Source organism: Lepus europaeus, chromosome 14 (genome assembly GCF_033115175.1).
Source record: "Lepus europaeus isolate LE1 chromosome 14, mLepTim1.pri, whole genome shotgun sequence".
Lineage (NCBI taxonomy): Eukaryota > Metazoa > Chordata > Mammalia > Lagomorpha > Leporidae > Lepus > Lepus europaeus.
The window spans coordinates 3,308,004-3,325,819 of NC_084840.1; the positions used below are offsets into that span (position 1 = coordinate 3,308,004).

Genomic DNA, 17,816 nt, shown 5'->3' on the forward strand with positions numbered 1-17,816 from the left:
TTATTGAGTTTTGTTTATGTTCTGTGGTGGTGTTATTTCGCACCTGTTTAATTTTCTAGGCCTTTTTCATGATTCATTATTTCTTAGTCTATAAATATGCTAATTGAGGCTTAGGATGTCCTTAAGTAATGTACTGTGTCAATGACATCCCATAGGTTGTAATACTAATCAGTTTCGCTCTTATTTGTGTTTTTTCTAAATCTTTGCTTTTGTCTTGATTTCATCTTTATTGAGTCTTTCCTCATGTAGATAACTTTATATTTTTGTTACTGATTTCTTTTTTATTAGGGTTTTACTAAACGTGGTTATAAGATACTTTATTGGTTTTTTTGTTGCCTAACATTTTATTTTGAAAATGGTTCCTTGGCATTTGGAAAGAATATGTATTCTTTGGTAACTAAAAATACACACATACATACATAAATGTGGCTGGAAATTTTTTTTAAAAAAGATTTATTTCTTTATTTGAAAGAGGGAGGAGGAGAGAGAAAGAGACTTCACTAATTCACTCCCCAGGTGATGGCAATGCTGGGGCTGGGCCAGGCTGAAGCCAGGAGCCAGGAACTCCATCAGGGTCTCCCACGTGAGTGAGGGGGCCCGAGCACTTGGGCCATCCTCCTGTGCTTTCACAGACACATTAGCAGGGAGCTGGGTCATAGTGGAACAGCCAGCTCTGATGGGATGCCAGCATTGCAGCGGGCAGTGTAACCTGCTGTGCCATAGTACTGGCCCTGCCTTTAGATTTTTCAAATTTTCCTTTTTTCCAACAATTTTTACTTTGTTGTTCAATGCATAAAACATTGTCATTATAAAGGATTGTTCATGAAGCAACATTTTGATCAATACAAATCATGTTGCTTTAATCATTTTGTTTTGGATTCCGGTTAGTCAGAAATTGTTCTCAAATTGTTCTGATTTTATTTTTATCCAACTCTGTTGTTAACTTTTTTGTAGGGGTTTTTATTTGTGTTTGTTTATCTACTTAGGTCTTCTAATATAAAAAAAAGTATTTGTAAAAGTCCATTTTTTCAAAAAGGATCAAGAAGTCTATTTTTTTTTAATATTTGTTTGATATGCAGTGTTACAGACAGGGAGAGACAGAAAGAGAGGTCTTCCATCCACTGGTTCATTTCCCAAATGGCCACAACAGCTGGAGCTGAGTGATCCAAAGACAGCCATAGGCAGAGAATTGGATCAGAAGAGGAGCAGCTGGAGCACAAACCAGTGCCCATATAGGATACCTGCATTGCAGGCGGAGGTTTAACCTACCATGCCACAGTGCCAGCCCTCAAGAAGTGTATTAAACAAGAAAATGAACTCACTCACATTTATGCTCTTGATTTACGTATTTGATTTTATTTCTGCCATCTCACTTCTAATCATTTTGTTTGTTTGCTTTCTTCTTTCCCCTTTCCTGTTTTTGGTAGACCAATGGATTGATTAAGTAATTGATTGTATTTGGACCAGGAATCTCTAGTGTCCAGAATGAGTTAAGTTGAGAAAATATTTAAAATGTATTTTTGTAATTTTTTATTTTAATTTTTAGTTTATTTATTTTTTTTTTTGGACAGGCAGAGTGGACAGTGAGAGAGACAGAGAGAAAGGTCTTCCTTTACCGTTGGTTCACCCTCCAATGGCCGCTGCGGCCGGCGCGCCATGGCCAGCGCACTGCGCTGATCTGAAGGCAGGAGCCAGGTGCTTCTCCTGGTCTCCCATGGGGTGCAGGGCCTAAGCACTTGAGCCATCCTCCACTGCGCTCCCAGGCCAAAGCAGAGCAGAATCAGTGTGCTTTGTAGATAAAATTCTAAGAATATAGTGGTATTCCTTTTTTTCCCTTCCTCCTTCTCTCTCCTTCCCACTCTCCTTCCTTCTCCTTGTCATTTTTTAGTTTTTGAGATAACATTTTAAATTTACATTATAGTAAAAAGGCATCATACTTCACCAAATAAAAAGTTTAACAAGTAAAAAGAAAAAAGAACCTAGTTTAGTTTAGAATATAGACAACGGCTTTAAACAATAATTGAATGGAAAAAAATGACCATTTTACCAATATACAGTAAATTTTAAAGTAATCACAGATCATTAAAACTACAGTAGTATAACATTCTTAACCATTGGTATGACAAAGATAGAAAACAGAGTTTTACAAAACTGTATTTGCAGCAATACTGATACACACAGACATGTTTGTTTTTTAAATTTTAGCTTCCACGTATCAGAGACAGCATGCAGTATCTGTCTTTCTGGGCCTGGCTTATTTGACAAATACTTTGTCCTCCAGTTGCATCCATTTTGCTGCAGATGCTAGAATTTCATTCTTTTTTCTACATGAATAATGTTCCCTTGTATAAGTGTACAACATTTCCATATCCATTGATATGATGGGCACCTTGGTTGAGTCTAGCAGATCCTGGTGATTCTGAACAGCACTGCTATGAACGTGGTAGTGCAGGTATGTTGTGATTCATTGTGTTCAAGTCTTTTGGGTATATACCCGGTGGTGGGATTGCTGAGTCATATGGCAAGTCTGTTTCTAGTTTTTCTGAGAAATCTCCACAGTGGCTGCACTAATTTAGATTCTCACCAGCAGTGTATAGTGTTCCTCTTTCTCCATTTCCTCACCAGCATTTGTTACTCTCTGTGTTTTGGGTTTACGACCATTCTGACAGGGGTAAAGACATATCTCATTGTGGTTTTGATTTGCATTTCCCTAATGGCTAGTGATGTTGAGCAGCTTTTCATATATTTGCTGGCCATTTGTATTTCTTCTTTTGAGAACTGTCTATTGAGTATTTTGCCCATTTCTGAACTGGATTGGTTGCTTTTCTGTTGTAGAGTTTTTAAAGTTGCTGATGTATTTGGGATTTTAATCCTTTGTCAGATAGGTCGTTTACAAAAATACTTCCCCATTCTGTTGGATGTCTCTTGACTGTTGATCATTTCCTTTGCTGTTCACAAGTTTCTGAGTCTGATATAGCCCATTTTAGCTCTGCTTCAGTTGTCTGTGCTTTGAGGATCTTGTCTAAGCAGCTGTTCCCTACACCAGTATCTTGGACTGTTTCTGCTACATTTTCTTCCAGCAACTTCGTATCTCGGGTCTTAAATTTAGGTCTTTGATCCATCTTGAATTGATTTGTGTATATTGTTAGAGGTATGAATCTAATTTCATTCTTCTACAAAAAAAATCCAGTTTTTCCATCACCATTTATTGAAGAGAGTATCCTTACTCTACTGTGCAATCTGAGCGCTTTTGTCAAAAATCAGTTGGCTGTATGTACATGGATTAATTTCTGGACTCTCTTCTGTTCCACTGATATATGTATCAGTTTTTATGCCAATACCATGCTGTTTTAATTACTGTAGGTTTGGGGGCCGGCACTGTGGCGCAGTAGGTTAATCCTCCGCCTGCGGCGCTGGCATCCCATTTGGGCAGCAGTTCAAGTCTTGGCTGCTCCTCTTCTGATCCAGCTCTCTGCTATGGCCTGGGAAAGCAGTAGAATATGGCCCAAGTCCTTGGGCCCTGCACCTGTGTGAGAGACTAGAGGAAGCTCCTGGCCCCTGGCTTTGGATCAGCACAGCTCTGGCCATTGCAGCCATTTGGGGAGTGAACCAGCAGATGGAAGACTTTTCTCTCTGTCTCTCTCTCTCACTGTCTGTAACTCTAACTTTCAAATAAATAAATAAAATCTTAAAAAAAAAACTGTAGGTTTGTCGTATGCTTTGAAGACAGGTATTGTGTGACACCTCCAGCTGGATTTTTCTTGTTCAGGATTGTTTTAGCTATTCTGGGTCTTTAGTGATTTCATGTAAATTTTAGGATTGAATTTTTTAATTCTGTAAAAAATGTCATTGATATTTTGATAGGGATTTCATTGAATCTATAGGTTGCTTTAGGTAGTACAGACATTTTAATGACATTGATTCTTCTGATCTGTGCGCGAGGCATATGTTTATGATTTCTTCTGTCCTTGATTTCTTTCATCAGTGTTTGATAATTTGCATTGTGGAGGTCTTTGACTTCTTTGATTGAATTCATTTATAAATATTTGATTTTTTTTGTGGCTACTGTGAATGGGATTTCTTTCTTGATTTCTGTCTGTATTCATTACCAAAAAACTACCATTTAAAATGTATTTTTTTGGTAAATTTCAAGTACTCATTTCTTTTTTTTTTTTAAGATTTATTTATTTAAAAGGCAGGGTTACAGAGAGCCAGAGAGAGAGAGAGAGAGAGAGAGAGAGAGAGAGAGAGAGAAAGAGAAAGAGAAAGAGAAAGGAAGGTCGGTCTTCCATCCAGTGGTTCACTCCCCAGATGGCCACAACAGCCAAAGCTGGGCCCATCCGAGCCCAGGAGCTCCCTCTGGGTCTCCCACATGGATTCAGAGGCCTAAGCACCTGGGCCATCTTCTGCTGCTTTCCCAGGCTATAGCCGAAAGCTAGATCAGAAATGGGACAGCCAGGGCAGGAACGGGTGCCCATATGGGATGCCAGCACTGCAGGTGGCAGCTTTAATGACCATGCCACAGTGCCGGCCCCAGTACTCATTTATTTATTTCTAGAACATCTTCTCCAAATGTGGCAAGCCCTTTAGTTCACTTGTAACTTTCCATCCTGTCCCCCTTCCACTTTTCTTGTGATATTGTTGTAAACAAATGGCATTGGTGTTCTGAGTTGTTTCTCCCTTTTATATGATACCTTTTAGACTTTGTGAATCCTACGTTCCAAGTTTATTAAATAATAGAGTAAGCATTATCAGTGATTGGCAATAGGAAAGATAGTTTTGTTGTACTTTATGAACTATTATAAATTTTATATCAAAAGAAATAAGACCTGATGCAAACCAAAAACATGTGCTGCTTTTCCTGAAGTGATGTAAGATAGCACCATCCAAAGATAAAGTCAGATATTTTGGGACATACTGACTTATTCACTGGGAGAGCTCAGAGCATAGATTACTTCTTGGGAGGGTGAGTCGTCATCAGACAATTCAGAATGATTGGGATAAATCATACTGGGAAACTGTGTTTTCCTGTGCTGCTTTTCTCAAATCCTGAGGACTTTCCTGTCGAGGGCAGAGAAATGGATGATCCAGAAAACAAACTAAGGTCTTTTTCCAACCTGCTCTTTAATTCTGCTTAGTAGTGTGTGTCACTTTTCTTTCAAACACATCAGACTGTGTATGTGGGTGAAAGAGAGGAAGAAAGACAGAATCTGATGTCCACGGAGCAGACTCCGGCTTGAACAGCCTACCCACGTGCAGTAACTCCCTGCCTGTGCCTCTTGCAGAGCCGCCCAGCCTGGAGGAGGCAGGGAAGATGCTGAACGAGACCGTGGCGGTGAACGGTGCTGTCCAGCTGGAGTGCGTGGCGGCCGGACATCCCCTGCCTGGTGGGCTCACTTTTGGATTCTGTAACTTGCAAGGCCTTTTCGCATTACTGGGACAGCCGGGGCTGCTCAGGAGCAGCAGATGCGAGTCACTGACTGTGGAGAGGTTGTAGAAAGCACTTTAAGGTGCCTTTGATAAGCATGGCATCAGATAGCTGATGGTTCTGAATCTGCATTGCTTTAAACTGCATGAAATAACTTAGCCACGTAATGTAGAAATGCTCTTGTGAATCTCTTAAATGTCTCATTGCCCATATTGTGGCCACAAGACTCAAAATGGTATTCCACACGCATTTATGTAGGAAAATAGTTTTTAAATTTATTGTTAATGGAGATAGACCAAGTTGATTATAAGTTGTGGTCATCTGATGTTATTTGTATGACTCAATAATATAAATTGTTAGGTTCCTAGTGTGTATGGTATTTGATTTTGATTTAGAGGTATGTGCAAAATGTCTGTGGATTTGAGGAAATACACAGCAGAAAGAAATAGCGCAAAGTGTGTTTTAAACAATATTGATATACGAGACAACATAAAAATGTATCTTTTCTGAGTTCATTTTCAGGACTCAATTGACTTGGCTCTTGGGTGTTTTTATTGGGTTACCTCCTCTTAAAAATCAGCCCTGAATTGTTCATTTCAGCAGGTTAAACTCAGCATAAGCATGAAGCAGCCATGATTATTATAGTAAAGATGCCCCTCGCTGGAGTGAATTTTACGACATCTTACGTAGATCTTCTCCCCTTCCTGTTTCAGTAATCACATGGTACAAAGATAACCGTCCACTCTCAGCCACCAGCGCCACTTTCTTGAAGAGAGGGCAGATCGTTGTCATTGAAAGTGCACAGATTTCAGATGCTGGAGTGTACAAGTGCGTGGCCGTCAACTCAGCGGGCGCTACAGAGTTGTTTTATAGTCTGCAAGTTCACGGTTAGTGCTGCCAGCGCATCCTGGGGTAAAGAAGTGTTCAGAATGACGAGATGCTTCTGTGAGATGCTGGTGTAAATACTTAACAGTGCGATGCTGTAAGCTTTTTTCAAGGGCATGGTGTCCTAAAACTTACACTTTCTTGTTCCCGATTCCTTCTCAAATGCTCAAGTGTCAAATGCAGCCGAATTTGCTTGCTTCAGGTGAGTTGTTGAAAATATCATTAGTGCTCTTATCAGCGATTGGTTACGGAAATGTTTCACATCATTACGTCTAATGCTGCTTTTAAGAGGATTTAGTAGTTAACATTCTATAGTGGAGTGGCACACACACACGCACGCACACAGTCAGACATGACAGCCTGGAAGTCAAGTGAAACTCCCACCCTGCTGCCAACATCTGGACTTCTAGACAAACTAGCACCGCCTCCCTGTCATCATCTGTAAAGTGGGCTACAGATACTTGCCCTGCTTACCCCACAGGATGCCTGTGCTTAGAGCCGCAACGAGATATGAAGGAGCTTCCCACAGCCGAACCGTAGGGCGCTCGGTGCGTTGAGATGCCACATCCCGCGGAGTTAACGCGTCTTTTATTTATTGATTTCCAGTACCCCCATCGATTTCCAGCAGCAATGACGTGGTAGCAGTGGTGGTGAATGATCTGGTGAGGTTAGAATGCGAAGCCAGAGGCATCCCTGCCCCGAGCCTGACCTGGCTGAAGGATGGCAGCCCTGTCTCGAGTTTCACTAATGGAATACAGGTACCCTGTGTCGACTTTTGGGTGAAATTTCCTCCTGATTATTCAATACAAGAAGTATAAGCAGGTCAAGCTGATGAAGAGATCTGAAAAACAAGGACTAACAAATGGTATTTTTTTAAATACACGTATGCACTCATAAATACTATGGGCACACACCGTTGGGATTTCTCAACAATTGAGTGAAAGCTCAGTTTTTCTGAGAGTTCCTTTATTTAACGTGTATTTTGACTGTTTATTTCAGTATTATTTTCTACCTGCCTCCTCTTTCCTACTTTTACCACAAATGATACCTCATAGACAGAAATGTTCATCATCAACAACAAAATAGTCTCCTGATAAAATTGATTCTTAAATATCTGGCAATAATAATGAATCAGAGAACCACACAGAGCATACATACTTCCATAAAGCATCAAATAAGCAAGTAAGAGAAATTAAAATGGAAGCATGATGATAAATGAAATTCAAGTCTTAGAAAAACAAAGTTAAGTACACTTACACTGACTCAAACTTTAAAATTCAAAAGCACATATACCAAACTTTGAGTTTACTCTCATTTTCTCTACTAGTGAAAATACTCCTAATATTTTAATTCTTCAGCTATTCTTGAAAATCTGTCACTTCCAGAATTTGGGATCATAGAAAATGCAGAATTAAAGTCAATATTTAGAAGCACCAGTGGATCTGTGTGAGAAAAGAACAATAAATGGACTTAATTAGCGTATTTGGCTACTACTTTATTGTTGGTTTTTTTTTTTAAGGTTTTATTTATTTGAGAGTCAGAGTTAGAAACAGAGAGAGGGAGAGATAGGGAGAGAAATCAGTCCCCAAATGGATGCAACGGCTTGGAGCTAAGCCGATCCAAAGCCAAGAGCCAGGAGCTTCTTCCAGGTCTCCCAGGCAGGTGCAGGGACCCATGCACTTGGGCCATCTTCCAGTGCTCTCCCAGGCCACAGCAGAGCACTGGATCAGAAGAGCAGCTGGGACACGAACCAGCACCTGTATTGGATGCTGGTGCTGCAGGCGGAGGCTTAGCCCACAGTACCACAGCGCTGGCCCTGTACTTTGTTGGTTTTTAACTTCATGTTTGTTTGCCCAGAAAAAATTAGAAGGATAATTAATTCCTCTCATTCTCACTTTTTGTCTTTGTCTCAGTGACATTGTCTGTGGAAAGTATGGGTTAAATTTGACCTTTATTTGATGACAAACAGACATATTTTCAAAGATAATTTCTAAGTTTGAGTCTAGCCTCTCCCATTCTCCTACTGGGAAAATCAAAAAGGGATTATGCATTGCTTGACCACTTTAAAATACCCAGGTGAAGGCCGGCGCCGTGGCTCAACAGGCTATTCCTCCGCCTTGCGGCGCCGGCACACCAGGTTCTAGTCCTGGTCGGGGCACCGATCCTGTCCCGGTTGCCCCTCTTCCAGGCCAGCTCTCCGCTGTGGCCAGGGAGTGCAGTGGAGGATGGCCCAAGTGTTTGGGCCCTGCACCCCGTGGGAGACCAGGAGAAGCACCTGGCTCCTGCCATCGGAACAGCGCGGTGCGCCGGCCGCAGCGCGCTACCGCGGCGGCCATTGGAGGGTGAACCAACGGCAAAACGAAGACCTTTCTCTCTGTCTCTCTCTCACTGTCCACTCTGCCTGTCAAAAAAAAAATAATAATAATAAAAAAAAAAAATACCCAGGTGAAACTCCTCCTAGTTGTAAGTGTGAATTCCTGAGCCTCAGAAAACAAGAGGAACGGCCTATGGTGCACCGTGCTCGGGGGCCTGTCCACTGCTCAGCTTTCTTTCCTTTCACAGGTTCTTTCTGGGGGCCGCATCTTAGCCTTGGCCAGCGCACAAGTCAGTGACTCGGGGAGGTACACCTGTGTGGCAGTGAATGCTGCTGGCGAGAATCAGAGGGACATTGAGCTCCGAGTCCACGGTAAGACCTTTAGGAAACCATTTCAGCTCTGATAGACACACCTGTAGGGGCTAGAAAGCTCATTGGGGAAGTTAATAAAGAGCAAATGAACAAAGCGATACTAGCACCAGGTCACTTCAAACCAAATTCTCTGGCTGCTTGGTGCAAGGGTACTTCAGAAATTCTTGGAGGAATGGAATGAAGAGAATAATTTACTTTGGAATATAAGATTTTTAAATTCCTTAATCAGCATTTTTCATGGACATTTGACGATGGCTGGTATTTGATGGTGAGTGATGTTTCTTTTTAAACGTTCTGAGGAATTAAAATGCATAGAGCCAACATGTAGGTTGCTGGTTTTGTAGAGCCCCTTCAGGAACTTGGCTGTGGATAGACTTGTTAGGAAGACAGTCTTCTCACTAAACAGGTAGGTTCCAGGGACTCTGCTCCCCTGTTCTCAAAGCCATGCTCATATGGCTTTTGTTATTTAGTCAGTATTTTGTGACTGATAATATATGTCTGAGTTAGAGGGTATTTGAGGAGCGGCAGTTAAGCTAGACATAGGTTGAGACGACATTCCGGGTTTTTTCCTACCCAGGAGGAAGCAGTTGGGAGTGTCTGGCTCCACCATGGTGAGAGTCCCCGGAATAGACCGGTTACGGATCACAGCTGTGCATCCCCAGCTCTCTCGGACTTTACCCTGTGTCTTGCTTGCGTTACATTCCTTGGTTCATAGATTAATGAAAGTACTTATTCCCTAGCATCTTGAAGCACGTCTGTTGAATGAATTTCTCTCCTTTAAGTCCGACTTCACTTCCAAACAATGCAGTCTTAAGAGAAATGGGTTTTTTTGTTTTTGTTTTCTCTAATTTCCAGCCATGTGGATCATGTTGATTTCACTTTGTAAGTTGCCAGAAGAAAGTGGGTGACCACAGTCACTGACACAGTACACCCTGTGATCTTTGTTAGTAACTCATCTCTGTGTTACGGTGGACACGACACAGAGCTAGGAGGTCACAGTCGGCCTCGGAGGCCTGAGCCCACTGCCAAAGGACACTCTGTGCCTTCTTTTCTGTGCCTCTGCAGTTGACCTGCAGGTGTGCTGGTGTTTCCGAGACAGCAAGCAGGTCCACAGAGGCCCAGCCCTCCACACTCTGACCCCCCCGAACCGAGTGGCCCCCCTGCTTTATGAACACCTGGGAGGCACCTTCCTCGCATACCTCTGGGGATGATCTTTGGGTCCATCTGTGTATGTGCTGCTCTAGCTCCTTCAGCTGTTAGCAAGCACGTGGTGACGCTGCTGTTGACTGGGTTTTCACTCGTGAGAAAAGCAGATGGGCTCCTGCCATTTCCGCACTGGTTCCTGTCACGAGTGGGCCTGGGAGATGGTAAACGCTGGTGTTTTCTGGGAGTCATGGAAACGTGCATTCTTGTTCTTCATCATCTGCTGAGGCTCTTCCATGCCAGCTATTTAGACCGAAAACCAGTATCTCTCCCTCTGGTGCAAAAGTCAAATGACTAACTCAAAGTGTGTATGATTGAGAATGCATGTATGTGTTCAGCATTTCATATATCTGTGCAACAAGCTACCAAAGAAGTGTGAGATTAAAAAAAGGTTTGTAATCTGATCTCAGTTTCCAATCTGTGTTCCAATATTAGTATTATCTTCCTTCAAGTATTTGTAGTGGCAACCTTGGCGGTCCTGTGTCGAGTTGGTGACAACAGATAAAGTAACTTTCCCTACAGGTCAATAGCGATGGGTGTTTGGCCACAGTGGTTAGGATGCTGCTTTGGATGCCTGCATCCCATATTGGAGGGCCCGGCTTCGAGTCCCAGCTTTGCTTCCAATTCCAGCTTTCTACTCATGTGTATCCTCAGAGGCAGGACAAGATGGTCCAAGTTCTTGGATCCCTGACACCCAGTGGGGAGACCTGGATAGAGTTCTGGGCTCTTAGCTTGGGCCTATCCCAGCCCCGGCTGTTGCAAACATTTGAAGAGTGAACCAACAGATGGAAGCTCTCTCTGTGTTCAACTATCTCATGCACACACACACACACACTCATACACTCATTCTGCCTTTCAAATAAATTTTTAAAAATAAAATTGTAGCAATTACAGTAGGAAAGTAATTCACTGAAGAATTTCCCTCTGGGTATAAACCCAGAGTCTGTTTTGCCATATTCTGAGACACTGGAACAGAAAAGGGTTTTTACAAGATCCGAGTTCTGCTGGTGCCTTCTCTTTAAACTTGGGTCAGAGAGCTTTGGTGGACTTCGCACATTCACCAGCATCCCAGCATCTATAACCCATGGCAGCTCTGATTTGGCTAATTCAATGTAACAAGGATGCAGTACTGGATGAGTAATGGATCCAGAACATAACCCTCCTAGGCCACAAAGCCACACAGTAAAATTGAAATGGCCTCTAACGAAGCTGAGGAGAATGGAGCTTTATTCTCCTCTTAGACCAAAACACTGTAGATGAGAGACAGGACAGAAGGAAATAGATGCATTTTGGAAGTACAAGTGTGTATTCTTGGTCTAATTAGATTTGCTCGATTTATGTTCCGTAAATGAATACTATGCTGTTTTTGCATTTTCCTCTAACCTTTAAAATCTGGTTTCCTTTTGAACTTGGTTGAACTCATTTAGCTGTAAAGAAAAGTAATTGAAGGGAAAATATTTGGAAATAAATTAACATTCTGAACTCTGGAATTGTTTCCGACTTTTACTTCTATAGTCATAAAGAAGCCATGCTCTTGTAAATTCTGCAAATAATCTAAGATAAACATACTTTTATATAATTATGGTAGCTTTTTACCCAATGAGACAAACTTTACCCAAAGTTATTTCCAGGCTGGAAATTTGGCTATTCTATTTAGCATTTCCTGTGCTGAGAGTTGTGAATGTCAGTTTTTATGTTATCTTAGAACATGGCCTTAATTGTGCTTACTTTGCTACTTTTATGGCAGTGTGAATCTTGAACAGACTGGCCTACCTTTTACCTAGTGTATCGCACATCAGAATCCATCCTGTTTCCTGTACCTCACATGGTACCATAAGCCTCTTGAGAGCGGGTGGAAGGAACATCCTACATACGCAGAGCTGCCCCCCCACCCCCACCCCGGGGTCCCATCCTGTCCCAGCCACTGTGCATGGTGTTTCTTCCTTCAGCACAGGGTCCTTGGGCCTAGTGCAAGTCTCTCACTCAGAGGCGGCACGGGGAAGTGGCTTTTCATTCGTAACCCTTTCCCACTGCAGCCATGGCTGCAGAACCCTCCTGGTGACAGAGACACAATGCATGCTGGGGTATTGCTCCTGAAACAGCGGCCAACAGACTCCTAATATTCCTGACCACAATACTCATTTCTGCCAAAGCACATGGAATGGCACTCAGGGGTTAGTTTCAATACAACTTGAGCATTTTCTGAAAAGCAGATATGCTACACATGTGGTAAGCCTCCCACAGTGCTGAGTGGTCAGGATTTGGTGAGAAGTGGTCTAGGAGATTCCCCTCGGCCCTTTTCCGGAGCAGCCCTTTTTATTACAGGCCCCATTTCTCGGTGAGTTTTTCTTTTCTGATTTATTTTGCCTGCAGCCCCTGAGGGGCTATGGAGCCCACCCTGTCTTTCTCAGCCTCTAAGACAAATGGTGCTTTAGTGGCCCCGAGGGAGGGAGGGGCCTTGAACTTCTCCAGGCACGCTCGTCAGCATCGGACAAGCTGGGGAGTGCTAATTTCAATCTCATTAAAATTTCAACTCATTTCCTCCCTCTGCACAAGGCGGGTGTGTTGTGCAGCTGGTCGCTGACCCCGCTTGGTCTCTGTCACGCATGTGTCCCACGTGCTCTGCGCTCCGTGGGAGGCACCGCCGCCGAAGTGCTCCCAGCTTTGCCCTCTGCCCGGTCTGTTGCTTTGCAGAGCAGAAGTGCTCCTGGGACTGGGTGATGTGCGTCTCCTCTCTCAACTCCAGTTACAGTTCTGCCCCTGTGTGACTATGGACTTTCTTTCTTTTTCAAAAAATACAAATCTGGAAAGTACATTTGCTTTTAATTCCTTATTGTTTCCACAAACTTCTTGAGTGATTTACTACTTTGAAAACCTTAAACAGAAATGTGTATTCTAGAAGTCACTTAAAGGAGCACTTGGTTAGAGCTTCCAGAAGGTTCCTAAATGAAGGTGAGGACTGTGTGTTCAGCAGGAACCAGCGAGTGGTTTGCACCTGGTTCTGAGCCACACAAGCAGAGGTTGAGTTGGATGAGTGCGGGGCTGTTTCCGTGTGGGTCCCCGTGGTTGGTGGACATAATGGTGTGCTGGCCCTCTCTCACTAGTTCCACCCAACATCGTGGGAGAAGAACAGAACGTCTCTGTGCTCCTCAGCCACGCCCTGGAGTTGCTCTGCAGAAGCGACGCTGTCCCGCCCCCCACGCTCACCTGGCTGAAAGACGGCCGCCCCCTGCTGAGGAAGCCAGGCCTCAGCATCGCTGAGGACGGAAGTGTGTTACAGGTAAGGCCCTCATCTCTGTCTCATTCCTATTCATGATTTCAGTTTTACCCCTGTTCATCTTGCCTGTCTTTCCCTAGCGTTCTCCTAACTTCATCTTACAAAATTCTAGAAATGCTTTCGTTGGTGAGGTTTGTAATATTTTTAAATTTTGCATTTACTGAGATTTCAGTATTTAATGGTCTGTCCATATTTATAGACATAAACTGTTTCCAAAAAATATTCCCAGGAAAAGCTTATAGAAATATCCCCACAAGGCCAGCGCCGTGGCTTAACAGGCTAATCCTCCACCTAGCGGCACTGGCACACCAGGTTCTAGTCCCAGTCGGGGCGCCGGATTCTATCCCAGTTGCCCCTCTTCCAGGCCAGCTCTCTGCTATGGCCCGGGAGTGCAGTGGAGGATGGCCCAAGTCCTTGGGCCCTGCACCCGCATGGGAAACCAGGAGAAGCACCTGGCTCCTGGCTTCGGATCAGTGAGATATGCCGGCCGCAGCGGCCATTGGAGGGTGAACCAATGGCAAAAAGGAAAACCTTTCTCTCTGTCTCTCTCTTTCACTATCCACTCTGCCTGTCAAAAAAAAAAAAAGAAAAGAAAAAGAAATATCCCCATGAATTCTTTGTCTCCAGTCATTTAGCCAAATCAGCAAATAGCCATTTTAGCTGCCCTGGATAAGGATGCATAAAAAGTGTGACATATCTCATGGCCCTAATGTCTTCCAACTTTGAATAGGTATATGAAAAAGTAACAGTTCAGTGAAAACATGCGATGTGTATTATAAGTTCGAGTTAATTACTTATAGACTATGCATTTGAGGGAAGATAGCAAAAGGTGAGGCCATGGCTGCCTGGAATAATGGTGGCAGAACCAATTGGCTTTCTAAGAGTAGACAGGACACAGACATGCGTCAGGAAACAGAGAATTTAACACAGTGATTATTTGGAAATGTTGACAAGTTTGACTTGAGTGCTGAAGGGCTAGCTTTGAAACCCAGTCTAAGGAATTAGCATTCAGGAGGCCAAAGGGCCATTGTATATTTGTAAAATCCTCATAATAACCTAAGGGAGAAATGGAAAGGGAGTTATCTGTGCATAGTTGACTAAGAGGCAGAAATTCAATTTGAACACAGGGAGGGCAGCTTCAGAACCTGTGCTAATCGTAGATTCTTGGAAGAGGAGGGTCATCCCTGGGAAATAGAGAGCCTGGGGCATGGATGGAGGGGGTCAGGCTATAGGAAGGGCAGTGAGCTGAGCAGCCCACCCCCGGAGGGCAGCTCATGGGGTGAGCAGAGGGGGCATAGTGGTGTGTGTGAGAGGCAAAGCATGGGGTCTTGGGAGCAATTCCTCTGTAGTAGTGAGGCTGGGTGTGAAAGGAATGATCAGTGTCACTGACGAAAGGGAGAAGCCAACTGAGCAACAGGCCAGAAACAGGCAGGAGCCCAGCCTTGAGAAAGCGTTGGGTAGAAGTCCGGTGATGGAGGCGCAGCTGAATGAGTGCAGATGTCCGTGAATACAGCAGTCATTTCTGCAGGTCCCCTTTGAGGAGGAGGGAAGAGACCTGTGGTTGGTTGAAACTGCCTTACCTATGCACTGCCCACAACCATTCACAAGTACACACACCCTTAACCAGACCAAGTGACAGAACCCGTTTTATTTTACTCAGTCATCTACCAACCTGGGTACTAAGAAACAAATTGTTGACTCTTGGTAAGTGTTGAATATGGACGATGGAGATGGAGATATCGCCATTCATATTCTTTATATATGTTTGAAAATCTTCAGTTAAAAATAAGAGAACACAATGAGGGCTAACAGAATCAGGAAGTACAAACTTGTTTCCAAGCATGATTTGGTTTTCAGATTGAAGATGCTCAAGTTCAGGATGCAGGACGTTACACCTGTGAGGCTACAAATGTTGCTGGGAAAACTGAGAAGAACTACAATGTCAACATTTGGGGTAAGTATGATCAACCCCTGTACAGCAAATGACACAGCCTGTGGGCCACCCTGTTATTCTGTGTGTCAGTTCTCAAAATGCCATCAGTCCATGCAGCTAGAGTTGATTATAATACAGAGATGGGCAGTAATCAAGACATTTAGGTGATGCGTTGTCCTGAGTCCAGCTCAGGCAACAGATTCAAGAGCATCTACAAATTGGTCCCAACATCATAATTGGCTTCTCCAGAGACTTGCATTGGTTCAGCCAATTGAAAGTCAGTCAAAAAGCCAATTATGTGAGAAAGAGCAAGAGAGAATGTGTGCTACAGATGCTAACCAGGAGTAAGGGCTATTCGCACTGGGAGTCATTTTGTTTGTTACTAATTAAGATAATTTGGGTGAATAATCACAACTCTTACCTTGGCTGTAGCCATCTGTCCACTGTTAAAAACTACATCCATTTCTGGAATGTTCACTTTATTTCAAATAATTTTTTAAGTTCATTTATAACATATTAAGTCCCTGTTATGTTGATTGTATTTGTTAAGCTTCTAAATTATGAAGATGATAAGTTGAAATTGATCTTTGATGGACAAATGCTTTTTCAAAAACACATTTTAGATAAAATTAAAGGGAAAATAATTTGATTCTAATGGAGAACAAATATTCTAGAAATCTGTAAAGATGTGAATTTAGGCAGATAAGGGCTTGTTAATGAATCAGCTTGTCATTTTAAAAATCCTTGAGGCAAATCTTGAGATGCTGCGATTCACCATGTGAGACGACTAATTCACTTTGCATAGAAAATTTACCCTGTCATAAATTTATGTCTGCTTGTGTTGGTTACCTGCCATTCATCCCTGTCCCTCCCACATCCCATCCTCCGTCATCTCCCTTTCCCTTCCTCCCTCATTTCTTTCAAGTGAGGAAAATGTTCCAACGTGGACAAGGCACTGAGCTGAGGGTTACGAAGTCAGGATTGAACAAAAGGTTAAGAAAGAAAAGTTAACCATGATAATCAACTAGGAAGTGATGTAAAGAAATCATTGCTAGTGTTTGAGGCACCTGTGACCTGTCCCTCTGACCTCCATACAGCCAGAATGTGGGCCTGCAGATCAGGAGAGGGAGGAGTTAGAAACCTGAGGCTGGAGACACAGCTCTGCAGTAGCAGTGGAGCTGGGAGAGGACTATAGGGGATGGTTCTCAAGTGTGCTATATAAGGGATTAGAGGGAAGAGACCTCAAGTAGGAAATTAAGAAGGAGTAGACAAAATCGTAGGGTGAGAAAATGAAGGAGCGTGTGAGTGTTTGGCTCAGTGATTAAGATACGTTTGTCCCACATTAGCGTTCCTAGGTTCAGTTCTCAATTCTGGCTCCCAGCTCCAGCTTCCTGCTAATACTGACCCTCGGAGGCAGTGATGGCCCAAATAAATGGGCTCTTCCACCTCCATGCGCGACCTAGTAGATTGGGTTTCCTGACAAGTTTTGTAACCAGCTGGGGGATCATTATGGATGTTTGGGGAAAGTGAACTAGTGGATAGGAGTCATTCTCTCTCTCTCTCTCTCTCTCAAGAAATTAAAAAAAAAAAAAAATGTAATGCTTCACAGAAACTCGGGACAGTGGTGTTTCCAGAACACAGTGAATTTCAAGGACCTGGATGAGTAGATGCATGGGTGGATGGGTGGTTGAATGTTACTATTTCAGAGAAGTTAAACATCTTGTACTTTGCAAATGTGCAGACCAGTGCCTTGTGAAGAGAAGCATCATGGCCAGCGCCGTGGCTCAACAGGCTAATCCTCCGCCTGTGGCGCCGGCACACCAGGTTCTAGTCCCGGTCGGGGCGCCGGTTCTGTCCTGGTTGCCCCTCTTCCAGGCCAGCTCTCTGCTATGGCCCAGGAAGGCAGTGGAGGATGGCCCAAGTGCTTGGGCCCTGCACCCCATGGGAGACCAGGAGAAGCACCTGGCTCCAGGCTTCGGATCAGCGCGGTGCGCCGGCCGCAGCACGCCAGCCACAGCGGCCATTGGAGAGTGAACCAACGGCAAAGGAAGACCTTTCTCTCTGTTTCTCTCTCTCACTGTCTACTCTGCCTGTCAAAAAAAAAAAAAAAAGAGAGAGAGAGAGAAGCAGTGTAATCGTGGACAACAGGCTGCAGTGGTGCCAGAATGAGCGGTGGGTGAGAGCTGAGGTGTACAGGATGATTCACGCAGACAACCTTCGAGGTGCGCCCTGTGTTCACGGCAGTGTGCCGGGGTAGGCACAGAAAGGTCAACTTACAGTTAACTGGGGAAGAAAATCTTTGGCCAATTAAAATTAAACCTCTCAAGAGGGTCATAGGTTATGTGGAAAGGCACTTTGGGGTACATTGTGTCTAACTGAGCCCTTAGAATGAGTTGGCATTGAC

General features: G+C 43.6%; 1 protein-coding gene across 1 annotated transcript in view; it reads left to right on the forward strand.

Moving 5' to 3' along the window:
• HMCN1 (hemicentin 1) overlaps positions 1-17,816 on the forward strand; it is a 447,479-nt gene that overhangs the window by 283,446 nt on the left and 146,217 nt on the right. The window contains exons 40-45 of the mRNA XM_062211414.1: positions 5,286-5,387; positions 6,142-6,315; positions 6,920-7,071; positions 8,876-8,999; positions 13,307-13,482; positions 15,337-15,433. Of these exons, the coding sequence (XP_062067398.1) occupies positions 5,286-5,387; positions 6,142-6,315; positions 6,920-7,071; positions 8,876-8,999; positions 13,307-13,482; positions 15,337-15,433 (825 nt within the window). The remainder of the gene's footprint in view (positions 1-5,285; positions 5,388-6,141; positions 6,316-6,919; positions 7,072-8,875; positions 9,000-13,306; positions 13,483-15,336; positions 15,434-17,816) is intronic.